Below are 20,286 nucleotides of genomic sequence, written 5' to 3'. Positions count from 1 at the left end.
TCCATCTTGCTTTTGTTGTAACAGAATTTATGCATTGTCTCTGGTCAATGGTGACTTCCATACAAACCCATACCATCCACCCAGAACTGTGGACGATTTGATGATTATAATGCCATCGAATGTTAAGAGGAGTTGGCTAGAGTGTCTCCAGTTAGAGTGAGTGTCAGCCTTCACACATTTGCACTGCAAATTTTACCTGTGTGTCATTGCATTTTCTCTAGAATCTCCTATTTAATGTCAACATAAACCAAAAAAATTAAATAAAACCTGGGGAGCAGTGAATCAAACCGACAAACACCAGAAATGATAATGCCTTTAACCTATAATATTTCCCCATAACTTCTCAGTACTTTTCTCACCTTTCATTCTGTATATCCTGAAAACTGTCGAATATTGTCATTCATCATATAAAATTGTGCAATTTATTTCAGAAGTCATAAATTGTTAACAACTGTAGATAAAGGCACCATAGAAAAATACTAATAATAACATCTGAATAACAATCTACTGTATCTCAGAAATGTGCATGTGTAAAGTTGGCACTAAACATTAGTGCTTAACATATTTTAATAATACAAGCTTACTGATTCTGAGTTTTCATTCTGTCCTGCTGAATATTTGGGTATCTGCGAGATCACAAAAGCAAACCAATGAATAAATTCCTAATTAGTCAGAAAAAATGCAATTTTTTTCCTTTCTCTCAGCAGCTTCCCTCAGATATTTTAATCACCTTATTTTCCACACAATCCTATTAAATTCTTCCCACCAAAGCTCCCCTGCAGCCCAAACACATAAAAAGCATACTGAGTAAATACTGCTCAGAAAGCAAAACAGCTTCTTGTTTTCACATGAAATGTCTGATCAGCTGCCAGGAAACAGCAACCAACAGGTAGAAAAGTCTAATATTTGCCTGAAACAAAATTCATAATTTTCCAGCACAATAAATCTTGTTTCCTTTGTATGAAAATTAAAACTGTACAGTGGCTCAGTATAGAAGTTCTGGTGTGGTGTGGCATGAGTAAGAAATTTCATCTTTGCCTATCTATTTTGATTTTAGGTTTACATATGTAGAAATGTTACATGCCAAGACCTGGTTTTGAAATCAGCAAACTGCACCCTCCTTTACGAACTGCCAGGTACATTTTTGTAATGCTCTCAGCAGGGAGATCAAAATACTCACAGCATGTTAGCTCCTGCACATCCTCTGCTCTGATCAGTGCTAGAAGCCAAACTACTTCTGTGTCATTGAGCCATTGTGATGGCTTAGCCCAATGAATCATCCTGTGATTTACAATGAACATGCTTTCTTAGTGCAAAATAATACTGCCATGAGGCATATGCAGACAAAATTAAATTATACATACGTCAGGATAGTAGTCCACTGTTGGCACAAGGTGCTGTATCAGTGCCTCCAGAGACCCTGACACAAGGTTGTTGTCTTGGTAGAACAACCCTCCACAATTATCTTCTCTGGACGAGTATAGATGTCGGCTGTAACCACTGCTGTTAAACATGGCGGCAAAGGTTGGTGTTTGCGGCATACTTTCCTGTAATTTAAAACAAAAGTGTTTGTAGCTGATCTATATATCAGTTCAACAAGACGGTACGCTGTTTATGAATGAAACTGCAGTTAGACTAAAGCCATTCTGAAGCTTGATTGAAATCTCCAGGCCATTAGCATCTAGAGGCCTGCTCACTGTTGGCTCACTTCTCCAATCAAGATTTATTTTTGTGTTTCTGCCCACTGACTGCCACCTGAGAACTGGAAGGAGATGGCTTTGTCCCAAACACTTTTTCCTCCTGTCCACCCCTGTTACTGCTACTTTCTGTGCCAGCAATGAAGAAGTCCATGGGCCTGGGAACAATAAATGACAGGAAGGCCTTTAGCCCCTCGAGCCTGCTCCATCATTCGATGAGTTCATGTCTTATCAGTATGTGAACTCCACCCCCTGCCTTGGCTTCTTATCTATGGTGGCAGATTTTAAATTTATTAGTTGAGCTAGCACCTACTATAATTAGGGTTGAAGATAATCTCATACATCTATTACTCTTTGGATGTATAAATGTGTCCAAATTTTTCTCTCTGATTCGCTGCATCTAATTTTAAGATCATGCCCCTCTACTATGAGCAACAGTGATACCTACACCAAGCCATGAATAAATATTGTCTTGCAATATCTTTATCTTCCTTCAATCTAATCCTCACTACCTTTCTGCATTGCTGCAGACTCTGTTGATAATTACCAGAGTTCTAGGCTTGGTCATTAAGGGTTCTTCTACTAACTTCCTTCCTGTCACCTCCTCTGCTGTGGCACTGGTTCACTCAGTCTCCAGGGCTGGACAATGAGGGGTTCCATTTTGGCAATAAGAGTCTTGATGGAAAATCGCTCTGTGTGGACAATGTGAATCCTCACCTGGGTTAGAGTTACTGGGGGATGAAAGATCAAGTAGAAGATCCATTCTGTGACCACAGAACTCCTAGAAGGACAATACCAACAATGACAGCCTTCCTTTTGAATAAAATTGCTTTGAAGTAGTTGAAAGTTCCCAAATGCACTGAAATTTATTCAATTCTAAAAAATGTGGTGTTAGTATTGCAAACATGTAGGTAGGCTAGAACCCAACAACGTTCCCTTACCATGTTTTTCTATTTTCCTTGCTCAACATCCCATCCTCTATTATGTGCTACAGCCCCCATACTTATCAAAGAACCATGTCTTTACCATAAATAAAGCTCTGTGAACTCTACTGTAGCTAATTATAAATAAGGAACATTACTTGGACTTAAAATCAGAAAATTCCAGAAGTGCTTGACATATCAGGTAGCATGTGTGGAAAGAGAAATAATTAACATTTCAGGTCCAGGACTCTTTGTCAGAACTGGGAAAGAAAGAAAAACAAGTTGATTATCAGCGCCATTTTGAAAGTTTCCAATTCCCTGATCCCAAGTGGTTCATCTTCACCATGGACATACAGTCCCTCCTACATCAAGATGGTCTGAAGGCCATCACTTGTTCCTTAACAGAGGCCCAACCAGTTCCCCATGACCAACACACTATGTTCTCTGCTACTGTTTACTTCTACACATTTTGACTTTATAATGTGGAACTCCAAAGTCAGGTTAGGATATTCATCATTATCTGAGAGTTAACACGCAGCAGGTAGTATACTTCAGTGAACTCTAGTTTTATCAAACACCACACTTCCCATGATGCATTTATGAAGCTGTAGGCTTTAAGATGAAAATCAAAAAACTGCAGACAGCGGAAATCCAAAATAGAAACGGAAAATGCTGGAAACACAGTAGGTCAGGTACAATCTGTGGCAAGCAAAAACTTTGTTGTTGGGTTCCTGCCTACATGGTCATAATACTTACAATTGAATAAATTTAACTGCATGCTGAGAACCCTGTATTTGGTGCTATTATTCTTCTAAAATGTTATTTTGCACCTGTCAGCCAAATCATTTGTAAATAAAGTTATGAGCAAGTCAAATGAGTTAGTAATTGAAAATTGTCTTAACTACTGTGTTCCATTAGTATTCCTATTAGGGTTTTAAATGCGGTTTTGTTTTGAATGTATCACCATAATTTCTTCCCTAACAGTCACACCAATGGATGGCACACAGAACGTGTACCCAGGTAAAATCATCAGCTCTGATAAGTTTTTGATTTCATCCATATTATGAAGGAGGAAAGAAACAAAAGCCAGATGTTTCCTCATAAAGAGATACAAGGAAAGAAGGAAAACTTCCAGATTTTAACCTTGTTAGGAGAGCTGATCATATAAAACTTGTAATGATGCCGAACATTGTGGATGAATCGAATCCAGGAAATTAATCTAAGTCATATAGGAAGCAAGTTGTAACACAAATTTAGACTGGTAAAGGTCAAATTTAGGGCTTTTATCAGAAGATCCTGCTCCCAATAAAAGAGTGTCAATACTTGGAAATAAAGACTTATATACTTACTGGAGTTGGGCAAAGTGTTTAAGAGCCAACTGGATATTGTAATTATAAAAACTTAACATTTTTCTTGATGGATGTATTAATATGAAACTTCCTCAGATAGAGATATCTTTTGATCTTGAGAGAGACTAAAGGATGGTGGAAAAGCCATGGTTGGACCTCCGCCACCCAGCTAGGCTGTCTATTAAAACCGTGAGGTTAACAGTTTTCAAATGGGTATGACAATCAGGACTATTTAAAAGTATAAAAATTTGAGTAAATAATTTAAAAATGATGAGAAAATAGAGTTAGCTATAAACATTTACAAATAATTACAACATTAAGCTAACAAAAATAACATAAGAAAATTACCTTCTCCAGGGCACGGGATCTGAGAGCCTATTCCCCTGTGTAACGCAGAAAATCTAAGCTCCACCATCAGACGAGATGTGGAGCAAACTGACAGCTTTGGCAATCTGTCAGAGAATCCAGGACTTCGACATTTGACAATGTAATGCCTCCAGGAATTACTGCCATTTAAATGGCAAAACATCAGCAGTTCTATTCTGAACCACCGGCATTAGCCAGTGAGACCCAGCTCATAATTTATTCTTTTTAAGAGAATCTATTTCTCCATTATAACTGGACTTTAAATTTCTGGATGAGCTTTGCATCTTTTTTCAAATAGGAACTAGATTCTCGTCTGGGACTCATCTATACTGAACAGAAGCCTGAAAAACACTTTTTTAGGGTCTCAGCAGTTTCTTCCCTCAACACAAACAGGTTAAGGCATAATGATATGGAGCCCCAGTGCCTAACTAAATCTTTCTTCAATAAATCATAACAACATTCATCTTGCTTTCACCTACTTCAAGAAATCTCCTTTCTGATATTTCCCTCAGCAAAGATCGAGGTGAAGAACTTATTAAATACCTGCCATTTTGATCATCATCTAGATATTCGCAGTCCTCCATGATGACTACCAAAATTGCTTTTAACCACACCCTCTTGATTGACTTCACCACACCCTCTGACGTCTTCTTACACACTTTCTTCTTTTCCCTTTGCTACCTTAACCTGCTTTTATTTTCGTCTTATTTTCTCACATTCATCTTTAGTTATTTTCATTATTATGATCTTTACGTTTCTTATAATATCTTCCTAAAACCTCTCCCAATCTAACCTGCTGTGCAGATTTTTTTCTCTTTCCATTTGGATCTTTAATACCATATAGTGATCACTACTCCCAAGATACCTACAATCAGCTCATTTCATTCCAACAAAATGCATCCTTTCTTTTGTAGGATAACAAACGTCCTGTTTGAGGAAGGAGCCCTGTGAAACGTTTTAGCAACTCCACTTCATTTTCAGTAGTTCTTCGATTCAGTCATTTTCTTGATATCGCCATTTACTCTTTAGATATATGTCCACAATTTAGAAAACTATTTCTTGCTATAACCAAAATGACCACACATATGAACATAGCGTACCAAAATGCATTTCTGCAGGCTTTTATTTTATAAAATGTAATTTAATTATTCATTTTGCAGGAAAGCATCCCTAATGTAAATCAAAGAATTACTGTACTTTCTTTTCAGTAAACAAATAATTAACATTACCCAGAAACATGCCCAATCATCTCCTTAATCTGACTGCATATCTTTCACTATTTCCTTCTTATTGATCTGTTAAAAGTCATGCTAATATAAATAGACCTTTTATAGCTTTTCAGTTTTAAATCCCATCACCGTAACAGTTGGGGTTCCGGAGAATTCAGAGTTGTTGTCTAGTTATGCCACTTAATTTGATTCAGAACAAAAAAAGTTTTGAAGGTATCAGTTCTTTTCCCATTTATCATTCTTCACTCAAGATATTAATATATCTAAACTAGCAAACAGATTGCTGGGATAAAAGATTGCTTCAATACAGTATTGTGCATGGTACTTCAAAATTAAATCGTCTCTACATAGCTGTTAATGGAATCTCACCATGATTAATTGCACAGTCAATAATGGTACTGTGAGTCAAACAGTACATGGTACAAATATATACACAGATAATGCTGCAAGTCCAACTATTTGTTATTTTTAATTTTTGATTCATCCCTATATCAGCAGCAGTGCACATGCTGCTTTTTTCCCCCAAGAGCTATGCTTTTACAATGGTTCCTTGAAAAGTAGTGTTTCAAATAGCACTTCAGCCACATGACTTCAATAAAGCCTACCAGTGTATTAGTGTCAATATCACCAACAATAACTGGCTTCTAAAGGAGGCTTTTCTAAATTCTGTTCAGCTTTTAGATGGACTCTTCAGGAGACTGAAGTTGATAGATCTTGCAATCTGCCCATACAATAATAGTATTCAGGATAATACAAGGCACAGGGATTTGGAAATAAATGATAATAGCAGAAAATTACGTCCCTACTGAGAAGGAATAATAGAGAAAGAAAATAGAGTGCATTTCAATTTCCTGCAATCCCAATTAATCCTTTCTTAATGCTATTAAAATTTACATCCAAATGAATGATGAGTCCACTAACATAAGGCTGCACTGTCACCATTTACATCTATTCTATTTTGGGTTGAACTTCTTATAGCAAATATTGAAGAGGGAGTAAGTGAACAGTGGAGTATATGAAGGCCCAGCATTCCTGTCTTCCACCACACTCACACCTTACACTATGAAGACTACATCATTCAAACACACTGCACCACAAACATTCTGCTACACTAAGGCAAACTTCTCCTTTCCCTTCAGGAAAGATGGAGCCTAACTCAAGGCTGCAGCAACTCACCAGTGGAGACAGGTGCACTGGCATTATCTAAACTACATGGAGAAGGTGGTGGTGGCCTCACATCACGGATCCCTTTATTGGAGGATGACCTCCTTCGTGGTTTACTGATGGACCCTGATGTGATTGAGCATTTTGATTCTCCACCCACAATTCTGCAGAAATTGTAGATGCTGCTATACAGGAGAGTTGCCTGCTGATCAGGGTTTCTTTTGCTTTCTTTCCAATGTGTTCCCTTTCCAGTTTCAAGGATAAAGCATTTATCTTCTGATAGGTTTCTGCTTGATGGCATCATTGACATTGGTTAGTGGCCTGTTCTTCCCTCAACCAATATCAATGGTCTCACAATTTCCACTAAATGTACATCTATGTACATTGTTCTGAGATATATCCCCAGTGTGTCATTGTAAATTTGCATTGATCACAGCAACACAGCTGAAAATCTTGAAGATGACAGTATCCTTTCACGTTCCAGCTCCACCATAACCTGCTCTTGCTTGATTTATACATTGCAAATAATTTAATAGTGCCCATTTTACTTTTTCCTGCAACCTTATCTTTGCAGTCTTTTCCATTTCAGATACCCAAGAATGTAAAATTTGGAATAAAAACAGAAAATGCTGGAAGTACTCAGCAGGTCAGGCTGCATCTGTGAGAAGAGAAACAGAGTTAGCATTTCAGGTCGAAGACCCCTTCCTCGGAACTGAGGAGAGAAAAGAAGCTGGTCAAGCTGCAGGGAGGGTGGGGGAGAGGGATGTCTCTGATAGGGTAAAACCAGGCTGACCCTGGGATAGGCTGTAAACAAGGTTACCTGGTCAATGAGTGAATGGAAGTAGTTAGAGTGTCAGAACATTGATAAAAAAACATAACATAGGAGATGAAAAAATGCAGAGCAGGAAGACGTGCCTGGCATGTCCTCCACTCCCTGAGGAAAAAAAAGGAAAAAGGGGAAGTAAAACAAACAAGCTGAGCAATATCACAGATGGATGACTGATACAGATGGAGAAATCAAGTTTCCTGAAGTTGTAGCATTCAATATCGAGTCCAAAAGGCTGCAATGTCCTCAGACAGAAGATGAAGAACTGTTCTTTAAACTTGTCTTGGGCCTCATTGTAACATTACAGGAAGCCACAGACCAACAGGTCAGAGTGGGAATGGGATGGAGAATTAAAGTGCCAAGCAACACAAAGTTCAGGGTCACTTCGCAGACTGAATGCAGGTCTCTGCAGAGCAATCACCCAATCTGCATTTGGTTTCTCCAATGCAGAGGCCACATTGTGAACACCAAAAGTACACAAGATTGGAAGAAGTGCAAGCAAATTGCTGCGTCACCTGGAAAGACTGTCCGGGTCCCTGGATGGTGGTAAGGGTAGTGGTGAAAGGACAAGTGTTGCTAGGGAAAGTGCTGTGAGAAGGGGAGTTGTTCGTGGGAACGGAAAAGTGGACCAGGGAGTCACTAAGGGGATGGTCCCTGTGAAATGCTGTAAGAGGTGAAGGGAAGATGTTTCTGCTGGTGAAATCTCTTTAAAGGTGGAATTGCAGAGAATAATCTGTTGAGTGCAGGGGCTGATGGGGTGGAAGGTGAGGATCAGCGGAACTCTATCCTTGTTCTGCCATGGATGAGATGGGGTGAGAGCAGAGGCACGGGAAATGGACTCAAAATTTGGCCAGGCAGTGCAGAAACAGCAAAGAGCTCATACAGATGAAGACACACCATCACTCAATTTCACACTTGCAGCCTACAGCTCACTTATTAACAGAGAGTAGGATGGAGGCAAGAACTTGGAATGGTGGTGAGACTCCAGAAACAAGTGGTCTGCAGCATTGGGGATTAGATAGTGCAGGTGTCAGCTCACCAGAGGGCGAGCTTGCATAAGGCTCATAGTGAAGGACAAACGAAGAATATTAAGACACTGGTAACAGAAGAAGGCTGTTGCTCAATGAAATACCTGAGCGACTAGAGAGGCTGTCAGAAAGCCTGCGGTCATTATGAAGTATCATAGAGGAATTGGTACTGATATTGGCATATTATTGTCACTTGTACTGAGATACAGTGAAAAGCTTGTCTTGCGTACTGTTCGGAACACTAAAGAAAGAGAAAAATTCAGCTAGTATGCAACCCAGGAAGGAAAGTTGGTGATCAGGGGCACAATGGGAATAATGGCAATGAATCTCACTGAATTGCACTGAAGAGGAGATTTACCAGGATGTTGTCTGGGATAGAACATTTCAGTTATGAGGAGAGACTGGAAAGGCTAGTATTGTTTTCCTGAGAGTGTAGAGGGCTGAGGGTGACCTGATAGAGGCATCTAAAGTTATAATGGGAATAGATAGGGTGGATATTGAGGAACTTTTTCCTATAGCAGAGACATTTAAAACCAGACAGCACAGATTTAAGGTGAGCAGTAAAAGGGTTAGAGGGATTTTAAGGACTTTTTTATACCCAGAGAGTATATGCAGTCTGGAACACTTTGCCTGGGAAGGTGGTGGAGGTAGATACACTCAAAACATTAGAATAATCTAGATAAGCACTTGAATTGCCAAGGCATAGAAGGCTGCAGACCAAGCTGATATAAGATTAGTATAGGTGAATCAGCATGTACACAGTGGGTCGAAGAGTCTGGTTCTGTGCTGTAAAATACTATGGCTATTACAAAATGATCTTAGAGATAATATGAAGTTTAGATTCCATAATACATTTTGAATGAATATTAATCTATAATGAAATATTCACAGCAATGATACTAATGGTCTTATTTTGTAAACACATGAAATAATAATAGAATTACCAAAAAATCTAGCTTCCATTCTATTTGTATCCCAGTACTCAAAAAAGACAAGTCTGATTTAAGTAGCTACGTTGGATCTATTCTGCAGCAGTATATGACTACACAGAGCTAATTAACAGTCTTGTTGGAAACCAAGGAAATCTATTTTATTAGAAATGAGTTTGCCATCAGTAATCATGAAAGATCATCAATTGGGATTCTGTCATTCATCCCATCCTTACAGACGGCAACAGTGGAATGCAAAATGAATCAGAAACACAGAACTATAAATAGAAAGCACAGATAAATGGAATGACTGGAGCTGCCTTGAAGAAGAAATGTGTATTTTTTTTTAAATTACTAGTATGGGAATGGGAGAGATCAAAATACATGTTATTATTGTTGCAAAGTTTTCTTCAGGAAATTAGGCTTTCCATCTGTATAATTTTTAAGTAATATCCTTGTCAGGTCTGTAAGTTGTTTGCCAGGACATAATATTCTAACCAAAGTCATTTTATATCTGTGTAGCTGTTAGTAAACAAACATTTTTCTTATTTGTTCTATTCCCTCAAAAGGATTATTCTTGCTGTAAGCAAAAACGTATGACACATCTGCTGAGAACCTGCAAACAGGGGTTATTCTCATTTGGATTTGGGCTGAGCAGAAGCAATAATGAGTGAAAAATCCTTTGTGCACAACCTTTAAACACATTATGCACAAGCTTGGTAATCCTATGGTATTCATTTCTTCAACATTATTTTAATGCTGAGCCTACCCCCTCACATACAAATACCTGCAAGACATGCTGAGTTACTTTGCGCAAGATCGAGGAATGCTCCCCAAGCAGTGTGTCAGCATTCAAAATGACCATGGACTGCGTAAGACCAAAAGCTTGCACAGGACCTGTGTTTCTCTGTTGTAAGACAGCACCTCTCATCATCCATTATCAAATGATAAGGGTCCTTATCCATTCCCAAGGTGAATCTGTATCATCAACATAAATCGTTTTTATCAACCTTGACTCAATCTCAATAATTTTATGACAAAACAAACACCTCCCATAAGCTGAAATAAATGTACATAAAGAGTAACGTGCGAAGTATGACTAAATATTGTGTTGTGAAAAATTAAAAAAACACTGAAAATTAAAATCTTTCTGAGATATACATTAATTTTTGTGACTAGATCTCATAGTTAATCTCCAGTACATTCAATACAAGTCACCCATATTTCTCTGCATAAAAATTCTATCTGCATCAGTGTGGCTGACTGTCATTCTCGACTTAAATTCAATTATGAATTGGTAACCGTGATTCATTACAACCAATGAACAATTGCTATAATACTGAATCAAAAGTAGTTTTATTCCACAGTTATGATTATTTTGAAACAAAAAGTTGCCATGTAGCAAAATAATGTCTGGATTGGTAACCACTCATCAACAACTCCCTCTCAACATGCAAGTGCCATCCTGTTGCCTGATTATACCTTCTGAACTATTGCTGAGGTCCAATTCACAATGCAAACCTACCTATCATGTAACAAAATAGGAACCTACATATTACAGCAGGCAATAAGAATTACAAGGCTACAATTCTAACCAAAGTCTTTCACGATGAATACTGTAATGCATTGACTATAAAGCTTTAATTACCCAGATAGTGAACTCCTGACTTCAGCCACTGAGATCAGCTGCCAAGTAGCAACTAGATTTACCTCTACAAGAACAAAAAGATAAAATGCTGAATGACCAGCAATGGATTTCAGCATCTTAAGTTTTTTTTTGCACCAACAATATATTTGATTAATTCTACCTTGATAGGATCACCTGATTTGCTCTGGGGAAGACAAGGAAGCCCTGCCTCCAGGAATACATCCTTGCTGGCTATGACAGGAGGACAATGGTACAAAAATGCATACTAAATCCAGCTTGATTAAGGAAATGTAGGACATGGATTTTTATGCCTTTCATGTCTAACACAGTTTCACCTACCTTGGCCATGCTATTATTAGAAATGAAAGAGCTTCTTGTCAAGGAAAGGGGAAAACAGCAGACGCATTCAGAATCACCCTGTTTATTGGCACCCAATAACACAATGGTGTTACAGGTCCACTGTTCAAGAAATCACTTAACATAGAAAGCAAAAGCAATGGGAAAACCAAAGTAGTAACTATCTCACGACCTTGATCAATTATGAAAATGACAAACTCTGATCATTTGCCATGGCACACTCTAACCATTGTGGAAACCAGAGAGATCTTGAGAGATTGGGAAGGGGGGCCAATGTAGGGTAAAGAGCATTCCGCACAAATAAAACTAGGTATGGAAGTAAACTGTGAGTATATAAAGTAGATATTTTGAAATTGCTGTGGTACTGATAAGATAATGCTTTGAAATCAGGGAAGAAAATTAAATCATGAATAATAATGCCTAGAGATGAAAATTAGCATGCAAAGCACTGGCTAGGTCATATCGGGAACACTGTGTTTAATCCTGACCACTGTTAATGCTATTTCAGGAAAGTTCAACTTTGCTGATAATTAACCTAAAGCATCTACTATGAGGCAAGATTGAAGAGGCTGGGCTGAAAGTGAAAACATTGGAAATATTCAACAGGTTGGGCAACATCTGTTGAGAGTGAAACAAAGTTATCAGATCAATGAAACGTTAACTCTGCTTCTCTCTGCACTGATGTTAATTGGTCTGCTGGGTATTTCCAACATTTCTGCTTTTATTTCAGATTTCTAGCATCTGCAATTTTGTTTTTGATTCTGAAGAACCAAGTGCTGTTTATTATGGAGTAGAGAAAGCTCAGAGAAGATATTTTTCAAGTATGCAAGACACTTAGTGGAATAGACAAATCAAACCCTGAACATATATCCAGAACTACACATTAGTTATGGGGATACATTGAACAGGCTGCGCTTGTTTTCCCTGGAGTGAAGAGGTGAGGGGTGACCTGACAGACATATATAAGATTAAAAGAGGCACAGATAGGGCAGATAGTCAAATCTTTTTCTGACCGTAGGAGTATCAAAAACAAGATGCATACTTTTAAAATGAGAGGTAGAAGCCTTAGTCGGTATCTGAGCTGCAGGGTTTTATTTAAAAACACAGTGAATGGTTGATATCTGGAAAATGCTGCAAGAGGAGGTGGTGGAATCAGATACAATTGCTGTGGTTAAGAGGCATTGAAACTTAATAGGAAGGCAAAGGATACGGCACTTATACAGGCAAATGGGATTAATGTAGATGGGCAAAAAGGTTGGCACGGATCTGGTAGGCCGAAGGATCAATCTCTGTGCTGTACAACTCTATGAACCACAGCTCACATTCAGCAGAGAAAAGGTAGTTTAGAGTTAACCACTTTACACTAATGATGGTAAAGATGTAAAAGTGGACTACCCAGGGAGGCAAAGTAAGGAGCAAGCAAATAGATACTTCAAGTATTTTTATCATCCAGATGGACTTCATTCAGAGCTGTATTTTCCCATGTGATTTATTAGTTTTAAGTGTGTGTGTGATAGATTAGTTTTTCTTGGAATAAAAGTAGTTTTTTTTAAATCTTCTGGCATGCTGCCAGAAACCTGTGCAAAGAGTGGATCAAAAAACGTTACACCTTCTACTTGCCGTAAGAACTGCAATCAGCATTTTTGAAAATCCCTTTCAACATGTATTCAGTATCAGCACTTATTATAGCACTCAGATCAAATACTGCTTAATTTGTGGACTCAAAAAATGACTAATAACATCAAATGTCATTTGATTAAAGCCTTTAGCATAAGAAAATGTCCCAAGACACCACCTTATTAAAGCATGGAGATGTTCATATTATTACAAGCATTAATGGCTGTTATATTGATTTAAAGATGTGTAAGAGAAAATTAAAATAGGTAACATCATGGAAAGATAGAGGACGTGCAATTTATTATTTATATCTGAAGATTAAAAAATGTGATGCTGCATGAAGCCAAGGACGTTGGTAAGCAAAAAATAAATGGGAAAACCATGAACTATAGGCGGAAAACTTAAGCAATCAATACAGTTGGTGGTACTCTGGAACATACTACCGTTCCTGACAGGTTTCCACCGTTCATTAGCTATACGTCAAAAAGCACAGGCTTCATATTTCATCCAGTGCGTTTGGTGATCAAGTTTACACATTAAATCAAGTTCTTATTACCAATAAGAAATGTTATAATTCCAGTCTGGATATTTTGTGAATTCCTGCTATGTTTCCAATCGTATCTCCCAAGCAATACGGCGCAGGTTTGTGAAGATGTAAAGGTGGTAATTACCGACAAAGCTTTACCTGTTGGTTTCTTGTAGACCAAAGTGGCGGGAACTGCTACTGTTTAATGATTATAATATCTATTCAATGAGTATTAGTTCTCAGAATTTGCTGTATTTTGCTCATTCCACAGAAGAAATGAATACTCTTATCTACTTAATATCCCAGCACATCTCTCAAACACATTCCAAAATGTTAATCAGACAATGAAATACTTTGAAAGTGCAGTCGTTGTGCAGCCCGATGTGACAACTATTTTACACACACGATCGGAGAAAGGAATGAGAGGAACATTTCATCCGTTTTTAGATGGCACGTTGTATAGGAAATATTGACTAGTATGTAAGGAAAAAAACTGCTCTTTTTTTGAACAGTGCAGTACCTTCTCTACACTGAACAAATAGACACAGCCGCGGTGTAATGCATGGTCCAAAGGACAGCATGCGTGACAATGCAATGCTCCCTTAGTTTTGTATTCCGAGTACTAGCCTGGATTAAGACCTGGTTTGAATCCACAAAAGTGTTAGCAACTAAACCAAGCTGACAGAGGACTGAGAAAAAAGGTGTGCAGAAAATAATGAACCATAGTTATTTCTTACATCCTACGGTTACAATCTACAATTAACCGCGATTTAACATCTTCTGCTGTAGGCAGATCTTGGCTCTGTTTTTCTCCCTCGTGCTATCTGCTCCGAACTCCTCCTGCTCCCCACTAAACGAGCACACTTGGTGTTATAATGCATGTTATTGTATCGGTCTAAAATAAAACTGCAAACATTATGGAGCGGGGAGGGAGGTGGGGACTGAGGTGGCTGAAAATAGGTGTTGACCCTTTACTGGAGTGCGCGTTAAGATGCAACTGTTGCTGAACAATACCCTTGCTCCCGATCTGCCATAATGCAAGCATTGGACAAGAGGGTCCTAGGGAGCTTGCAATCAATTTTACGTGCATCTTGCCTTGCGCTACTTAGCTTTCCTTTCCGTATGCCCGCACTGCACAGAGCATAGTGATCATTTTCATCAAGCATATCCCGCCCGCAGTCTTACTGAACACACGAAATAGAGAAAAAAAAATCGACTGAACAGAGACTACCTTAAGTTGTAGCCTATTTGATTAGATCATAGAAAGAGAAAGCATACCTTCAGGAGGTGCACAGCGATAACCAATAAGGAATATTGTAGAAACCAAATTTCAAGACTCCCAAGTAAATGAGGCAGAAAACCAATGTTTCACTTCATGCAGGCACAGCCAGTTCCAATACAGTCCCTCATTTACTCGTGACTTCTCGTAATTCAGACCAGCAGTTTACAGCAGAGCTTTCACTTTTTGTTTCACAAATAGCTGCAATCCGTCTTCAGGAGCTCAGCAGACTGCGACTTCTGGTGTTTTTGCTCAGTGCACATGTGCCTGCTCCAGGCTTTCCACTTGAGTGACACACGAGCGTTCTAATGGAATGAGTGGCCCCGGAGTATACAGAAGCCAGCCTCCTGAAGGATGGAAGCGTTTGTGCAAATCAGAAGCACAACAGCTCCTGCATTCAACGGCTCTCGGATATCGTTGCATTTATACATCTGTAATTATTTTGAGGGCTGCTCTAGCTGCCTGTGCTTGAGTAAAATGTAAGGGAAAAATACAAGTTCGAAGGAGTGCTCTTCATTGGTTGCGCTTTCTCTGGACAAAATCGGTTTTATCTGCGGGTAAAATAATGTTTACACACAAATAGGAAGGAACACCTCGGCATCAAACAAGCACCTTTAATGTAGAAAAGAAAACGATCGGGATAAAATTAATTGCTAAATGGTGGACTTCTTAGTAAAAGGGGAGATACGTTAGGTATTTGGTCAAGAGGGTTTGATGAGGTTTTTAAAATATGTTAAGATAACTTTAGTGATAAAGAGGATCAGGAAGGGAGCACCCTAGTGTGGGCAGTCAGTTGTCCAAAGTTTGACCACAAATAATGGGGTGAAGCTGTGGCTGGGATAGAGAAAGCAGGTAAATAAAAGATGATCAGAAATGTGGGTTGGTATTAGGAGCTTAAATGATTGCAAAGCAGAGGAGTGGTGAGAATTGTAAATCAATTCGGTAGGGGTTAGGAAACCAGTGTAGTTCAGTGAAGGCAGGATAATGGCTATGACAATGCAGGACAGTTTTAAGGCAGCTGAGCTTCAAGCAGAGTGAATTTCATTGGGGCAGGGAAACAGTGTGTCAGCAAGATAAAACAGGTTTTATTTTCGAAAAGGGATAAATTTATACTTTTATTTTACCTCAGGCCAGGAGAACAATATTGATTGCTATGGGTAATGTAATAAGGACTACACATAAAGATTATTTATTGCTGCATCTAATGTTACTTATAGAGATTTAAAATTATTAATTGCAATGTATAATGATTTTGAGCATCTTTATGTCTCTGACAGTAGATGCGCTGGACTCCCTCAGTGGCTGGCCTGTAGTGTGTACAGGGTTGTGGTTGGGTCTGAGGAATCAATGACATTGTACACCCACCAAAACATAGAAATGAAAATGGATAGCAAGAGATTGTCTCTCTTAAAGCAAGAGTGGGAGAAACTCATGAACATTGCTGTACTGAAATAGAACAAAGTACAAACACAAACAGAAAAACATTTTATGATTTTGAGCTCTGTGGAGATCTCCACAGTTTTAGCACCTCTAGCATTGGATCTGCTTTTAGTGATGTAATGTGCATCCTCAAAGGCCACATTGTAGCTTTTGTAAAAGCAATATTAACTGACTGGCTGAGCAATTTTCCTTGAGAATATTGCTTAGCCAATCTGCCCAGCATGAGTCTGAAGTAAAGCAACAATAATACTTTTCAAATAAACTAGGCAAATTGTAATTTAAGTAATAACATTTCTGTGAGCTTACAAAGTTTTGCACTAGGTTTGCTGATCCCCACTTTTTGTTAGACAATCTGCGTGACATGCGTACAAATCCCACCTGACAGACCATGAAAATCATCCTGTGAAAGCCAGTAATTTAGCTATTGACAGACTCCTATTTACTCTGACATCTGCCAGTTCTCTTCAACACTTGAATAAGCATTAAGACTTTAAGCTGCACGTACACATACTCACTTTAAAGTTAGGCAGTGACTTTTCACATCAAACTTCAAAGTTCAATACATGAACAAGTATTGGCATCAAAACCATTTTTTGTTCGAATATATGTGGTGGATGATATCTCTAGGAATTACTTTATTGTTTGGAACAAAACTTCTAAACTATTTCAGGCCATTAAAAATACCCCTTTCAAATAAACAGCTGGGAGCTCAGTGTTTCTGTATGGAAGTAACAAAAGAAATGCAAATATGCGATTTTAAAGCACTATTCTGTCACAAAGAAACAGCATAGGATTTTGAACCTTTTCTGTAGGATTCTACTTGAGACATAAGGGACCAGCTGATCATTATTAACCTGCCAGGTGGGAGATGGCATTTTGATGGGATGAGTAGAAAAGGGAAGAAGAGTTTGAAGGAAAGCAAGGGTGAAAATAAGTCTGTGTATGATTTTAGGTTTAGTAAAAGTACCAAAATTCCCTTTAGGTTAATTATCACTGCTGACTCTTAAAGGCCTTAAAAGATCTTTTAAAGTATCTTACAGGAGGAAACGGCTTGTAAAAGTCTTTCAATTGGGCTTTTGTATGTTTCATTTAAAATGTAATTTTAAACAAAGACTGACTAAGACGTGCAGAAAAAACATAGCACCTTAACACAATACCCTAGAAGCCCTGATATCACTTTACTGAGTATTAGAAATAGCTTCACTTCAGGAAAATTTATAATTGTGTGTACCTAAGTATTACTTTCCATAGCTTTTAGTAGTTTAATTGCATATATCACATTACACATTACATCCACCACCATCACAACACAGTGAGGTCCAAAGATCTGTGTGAAACAAACTCTTCCTCGCATTTAAGCCACAGAAGTTGAAGGTTGACCTTGAACATTACTGACCTTCTCAGCATGGTTTGATGCCTCGCACTTCAGAAGGACTTAGTTCATAACTGATTTATGTCAGCATTTCAGTACATCAGAACAAGCTTTTCTAAGTAACTTGAAATCCAAAGGCAAAACATTCAAAGAGATTTCAAAGCCGGCAGTAAAATCAGATGCACTTTCACTTGTCACTCATCCTTCAGTTATTTTTATTTATTCTCAAAATTAAATACACAGCCATAAGCAAATAGGGAGCAAAAATGTCCACGGGCTTCTCTGCTCATACTTTGCAGTTTGAGTTGAAGACCTACAGAATCCCTATTTAAAACAACTATGATAGGTGCTGGGGAAATTGTCTCCCTAAAATAAGAAAGGGAAAAATTAGCAAGAGCAAATAAATGGATATTCTTGCACACAAAATAACACAAGATGTGGTCACTGTTTCATACAATAGCTCTTCACAGGGAACAAATGAGATGAATAACCAGGCAATCTGGAGCTATAACATGGACTCCTGTTGTTAGCTAAAGTCATCTTTGCTCTGTTTCAGTGAGAAGAGAAAATAGTACCTCGGATATGCATCGGCCTGAAAAGCTTAATTTGCTAAAAGCAATGATGGATGTGATGACATTAAAGAAGGAGTAATGTATGGCAATGAGTAGCAGCAGAGGATTGTGATGGTGAAGGGGGAATCATGAAATTAAGGGGAAAGCAATAGATGGAACAAAAAGGTGAACATGATAGGAAGAGTAACAAAATCTGCCAATGGCACTTTGCCATGAGGAGGACTAAACATGGAGGCATCAACTCATAGGGAGTAACTATGAACGAAGCCAACTCGTACTGAAGTAGTGGTGGAAAAAAGTGTGACTTTAAATTAAATTTTTTAATTTTATTTACAGGGTGGTAACAGGCCCTTCCGGCCCAACGAGTCTGTGCTGCCCATTTTAAGCCCAAATTAACCTACCCGTATGTCTTTGCAATGTGGGAGGAAACCAGAGCACCTGGAGGAAACCCACGCAGACACGGGAGAATGTACAAACTCCTTACAGACAGCGACGGGAATCGAACCCCAATCGCTGGCGCTGTAATAGTGTCACGCTAACCGCTACGCTACCATGCCGCCCACTTGGAAAATGGGATTGTTCCCAGAGGAGGGAGGGTTATGGGGAGACTTTGTAGAGATTGGTTTTGAAAGCACAAATACTAAGAAGAATCTATTTATAATGGTGCAATGGGAGAGGATAGGAGAAGGGTCAGTAACCAGGTGCCACTGATTCAACATAATTGGCAAAAGAATGAAATGGGTGATGAGCAGATCTTTATTAGATACTTTTGTGAAAAGGAATGCCTGAAAGAGTGGTGGGAAGATATTCAACTGTAGTTCTCAAAAGGGAATTTGATACATACTAGAAAGAGGAAATATTCAGTGAGTTTGTGGGAATGATTAGGGGAGTGCAGCTTGAGGGGTGGATAGCTTCCAGAAAGTTGAAAACTAATGAATCATAAAATCGCCTGCTTTATAATTATGTTATATTATGATCTGTAGTGGAAAAAACATTAAGATGCATTGACAAGAGAAAGAATTGTTTAGATAGATAGGAAGGATTGGAGGAACAGAACATGTCCTGATAAAAGAAAGGGAGCGGTTGAAATTTGTTCCTCTGCATTAGGTCTAGAGAAGACAATCTCCAGATGGCCTTTGTGAACTGGATGTGGAATAAGTGACCGATGACGTAAGTTTTGGAAGCAGTGATTTGGTTGAAAATCCAAACGCCACTTATGTTTCTCTTCTTTGTCAGATCAAAAATCTACCAAGTGATGCACCCATCAACTATTCCGGAAGTACTACCAATTTGGCGCATTCAGTATTTGTATTTGCTGCATCATTTGAGAGAAATAAGGTATAGTTACCACAAAACCCATGTAAAATATTTTCTGTAATTATCAAAGGCTTATAATCAAGCCTATTCTCAAGTTATCAGGGTTTTAGTGTTTATGTTAGCTTTTACAAAACTGTCACTAATTTGCTAATTTTCTAAGTTGTCATGTATGGCTGCCTTGGAGCCATTTTATATTACATGGCTTTTGCTGCAAACAGCCTCGCCTGGAATGCAAATAGCAAGAGAGAGCAGCTCCTGATGCCAGAGGGCAAAGTTTGTTCAGGCAGATACCATTGGAAGAAACTTAAACAGATACATAATTTATTAAGCAAAATAAATCTTACAAAACTTGCTGCAAGGAAGAAGGCAAATTGGGCTTGATACTGTCGCCAGAATGGTAAGGCTAGATACACAACCATTAAATGTCTCATTCTTATCACGGCAATCATTACCCCCAGTGGGGTAGCGAAGTTTGCTGCTCACACAGCCAGAGCAGAGAATTTTGCTTCCTCTGTCATCTTCACAAGTGTTGTAAGGATAGCAGACCTAATCAGATCAGCCATAATTCAAGAGATAAATACTTTGAAAGGTACTTTGTTTCTGATTATGCAGCAATGTATAGAATAAGACAAATTAGTTAAAACAAT

At 38.5% G+C, this 20,286-nt stretch overlaps 1 protein-coding gene across 3 annotated transcripts in view; it reads right to left on the bottom strand.

Moving 5' to 3' along the window:
* rasgef1ba (RasGEF domain family, member 1Ba) overlaps positions 1-15,251 on the bottom strand; it is a 63,713-nt gene extending 48,462 nt beyond the window's left edge. For 2 of the 3 annotated variants that reach the window (XM_052039079.1, XM_052039100.1), the window contains exons 1-2: positions 14,938-15,251; positions 1,365-1,547 (exon numbers count right to left, since the gene is read on the bottom strand). In XM_052039079.1, the coding sequence (XP_051895039.1) occupies positions 1,365-1,541 (177 nt within the window). In that variant the 5' untranslated portion in view covers positions 1,542-1,547; positions 14,938-15,251. Of the gene's footprint in view, positions 1-1,364; positions 1,548-2,414; positions 2,479-4,317; positions 4,366-14,937 lie in introns of those variants that run through there. The other variant, XM_052039090.1, reaches the window with a different exon arrangement.
* Between the last annotated feature and the right edge of the window lie 5,035 nt (positions 15,252-20,286).

The sequence above is a fragment of the Pristis pectinata genome, chromosome 2, assembly GCF_009764475.1.
Source record: "Pristis pectinata isolate sPriPec2 chromosome 2, sPriPec2.1.pri, whole genome shotgun sequence".
Taxonomy (NCBI): Eukaryota; Metazoa; Chordata; class Chondrichthyes; order Rhinopristiformes; family Pristidae; genus Pristis; species Pristis pectinata.
The sequence above is the reverse complement of the archived record's forward strand: the minus strand, read 5'-3'. Positions and strand labels throughout refer to the sequence as shown.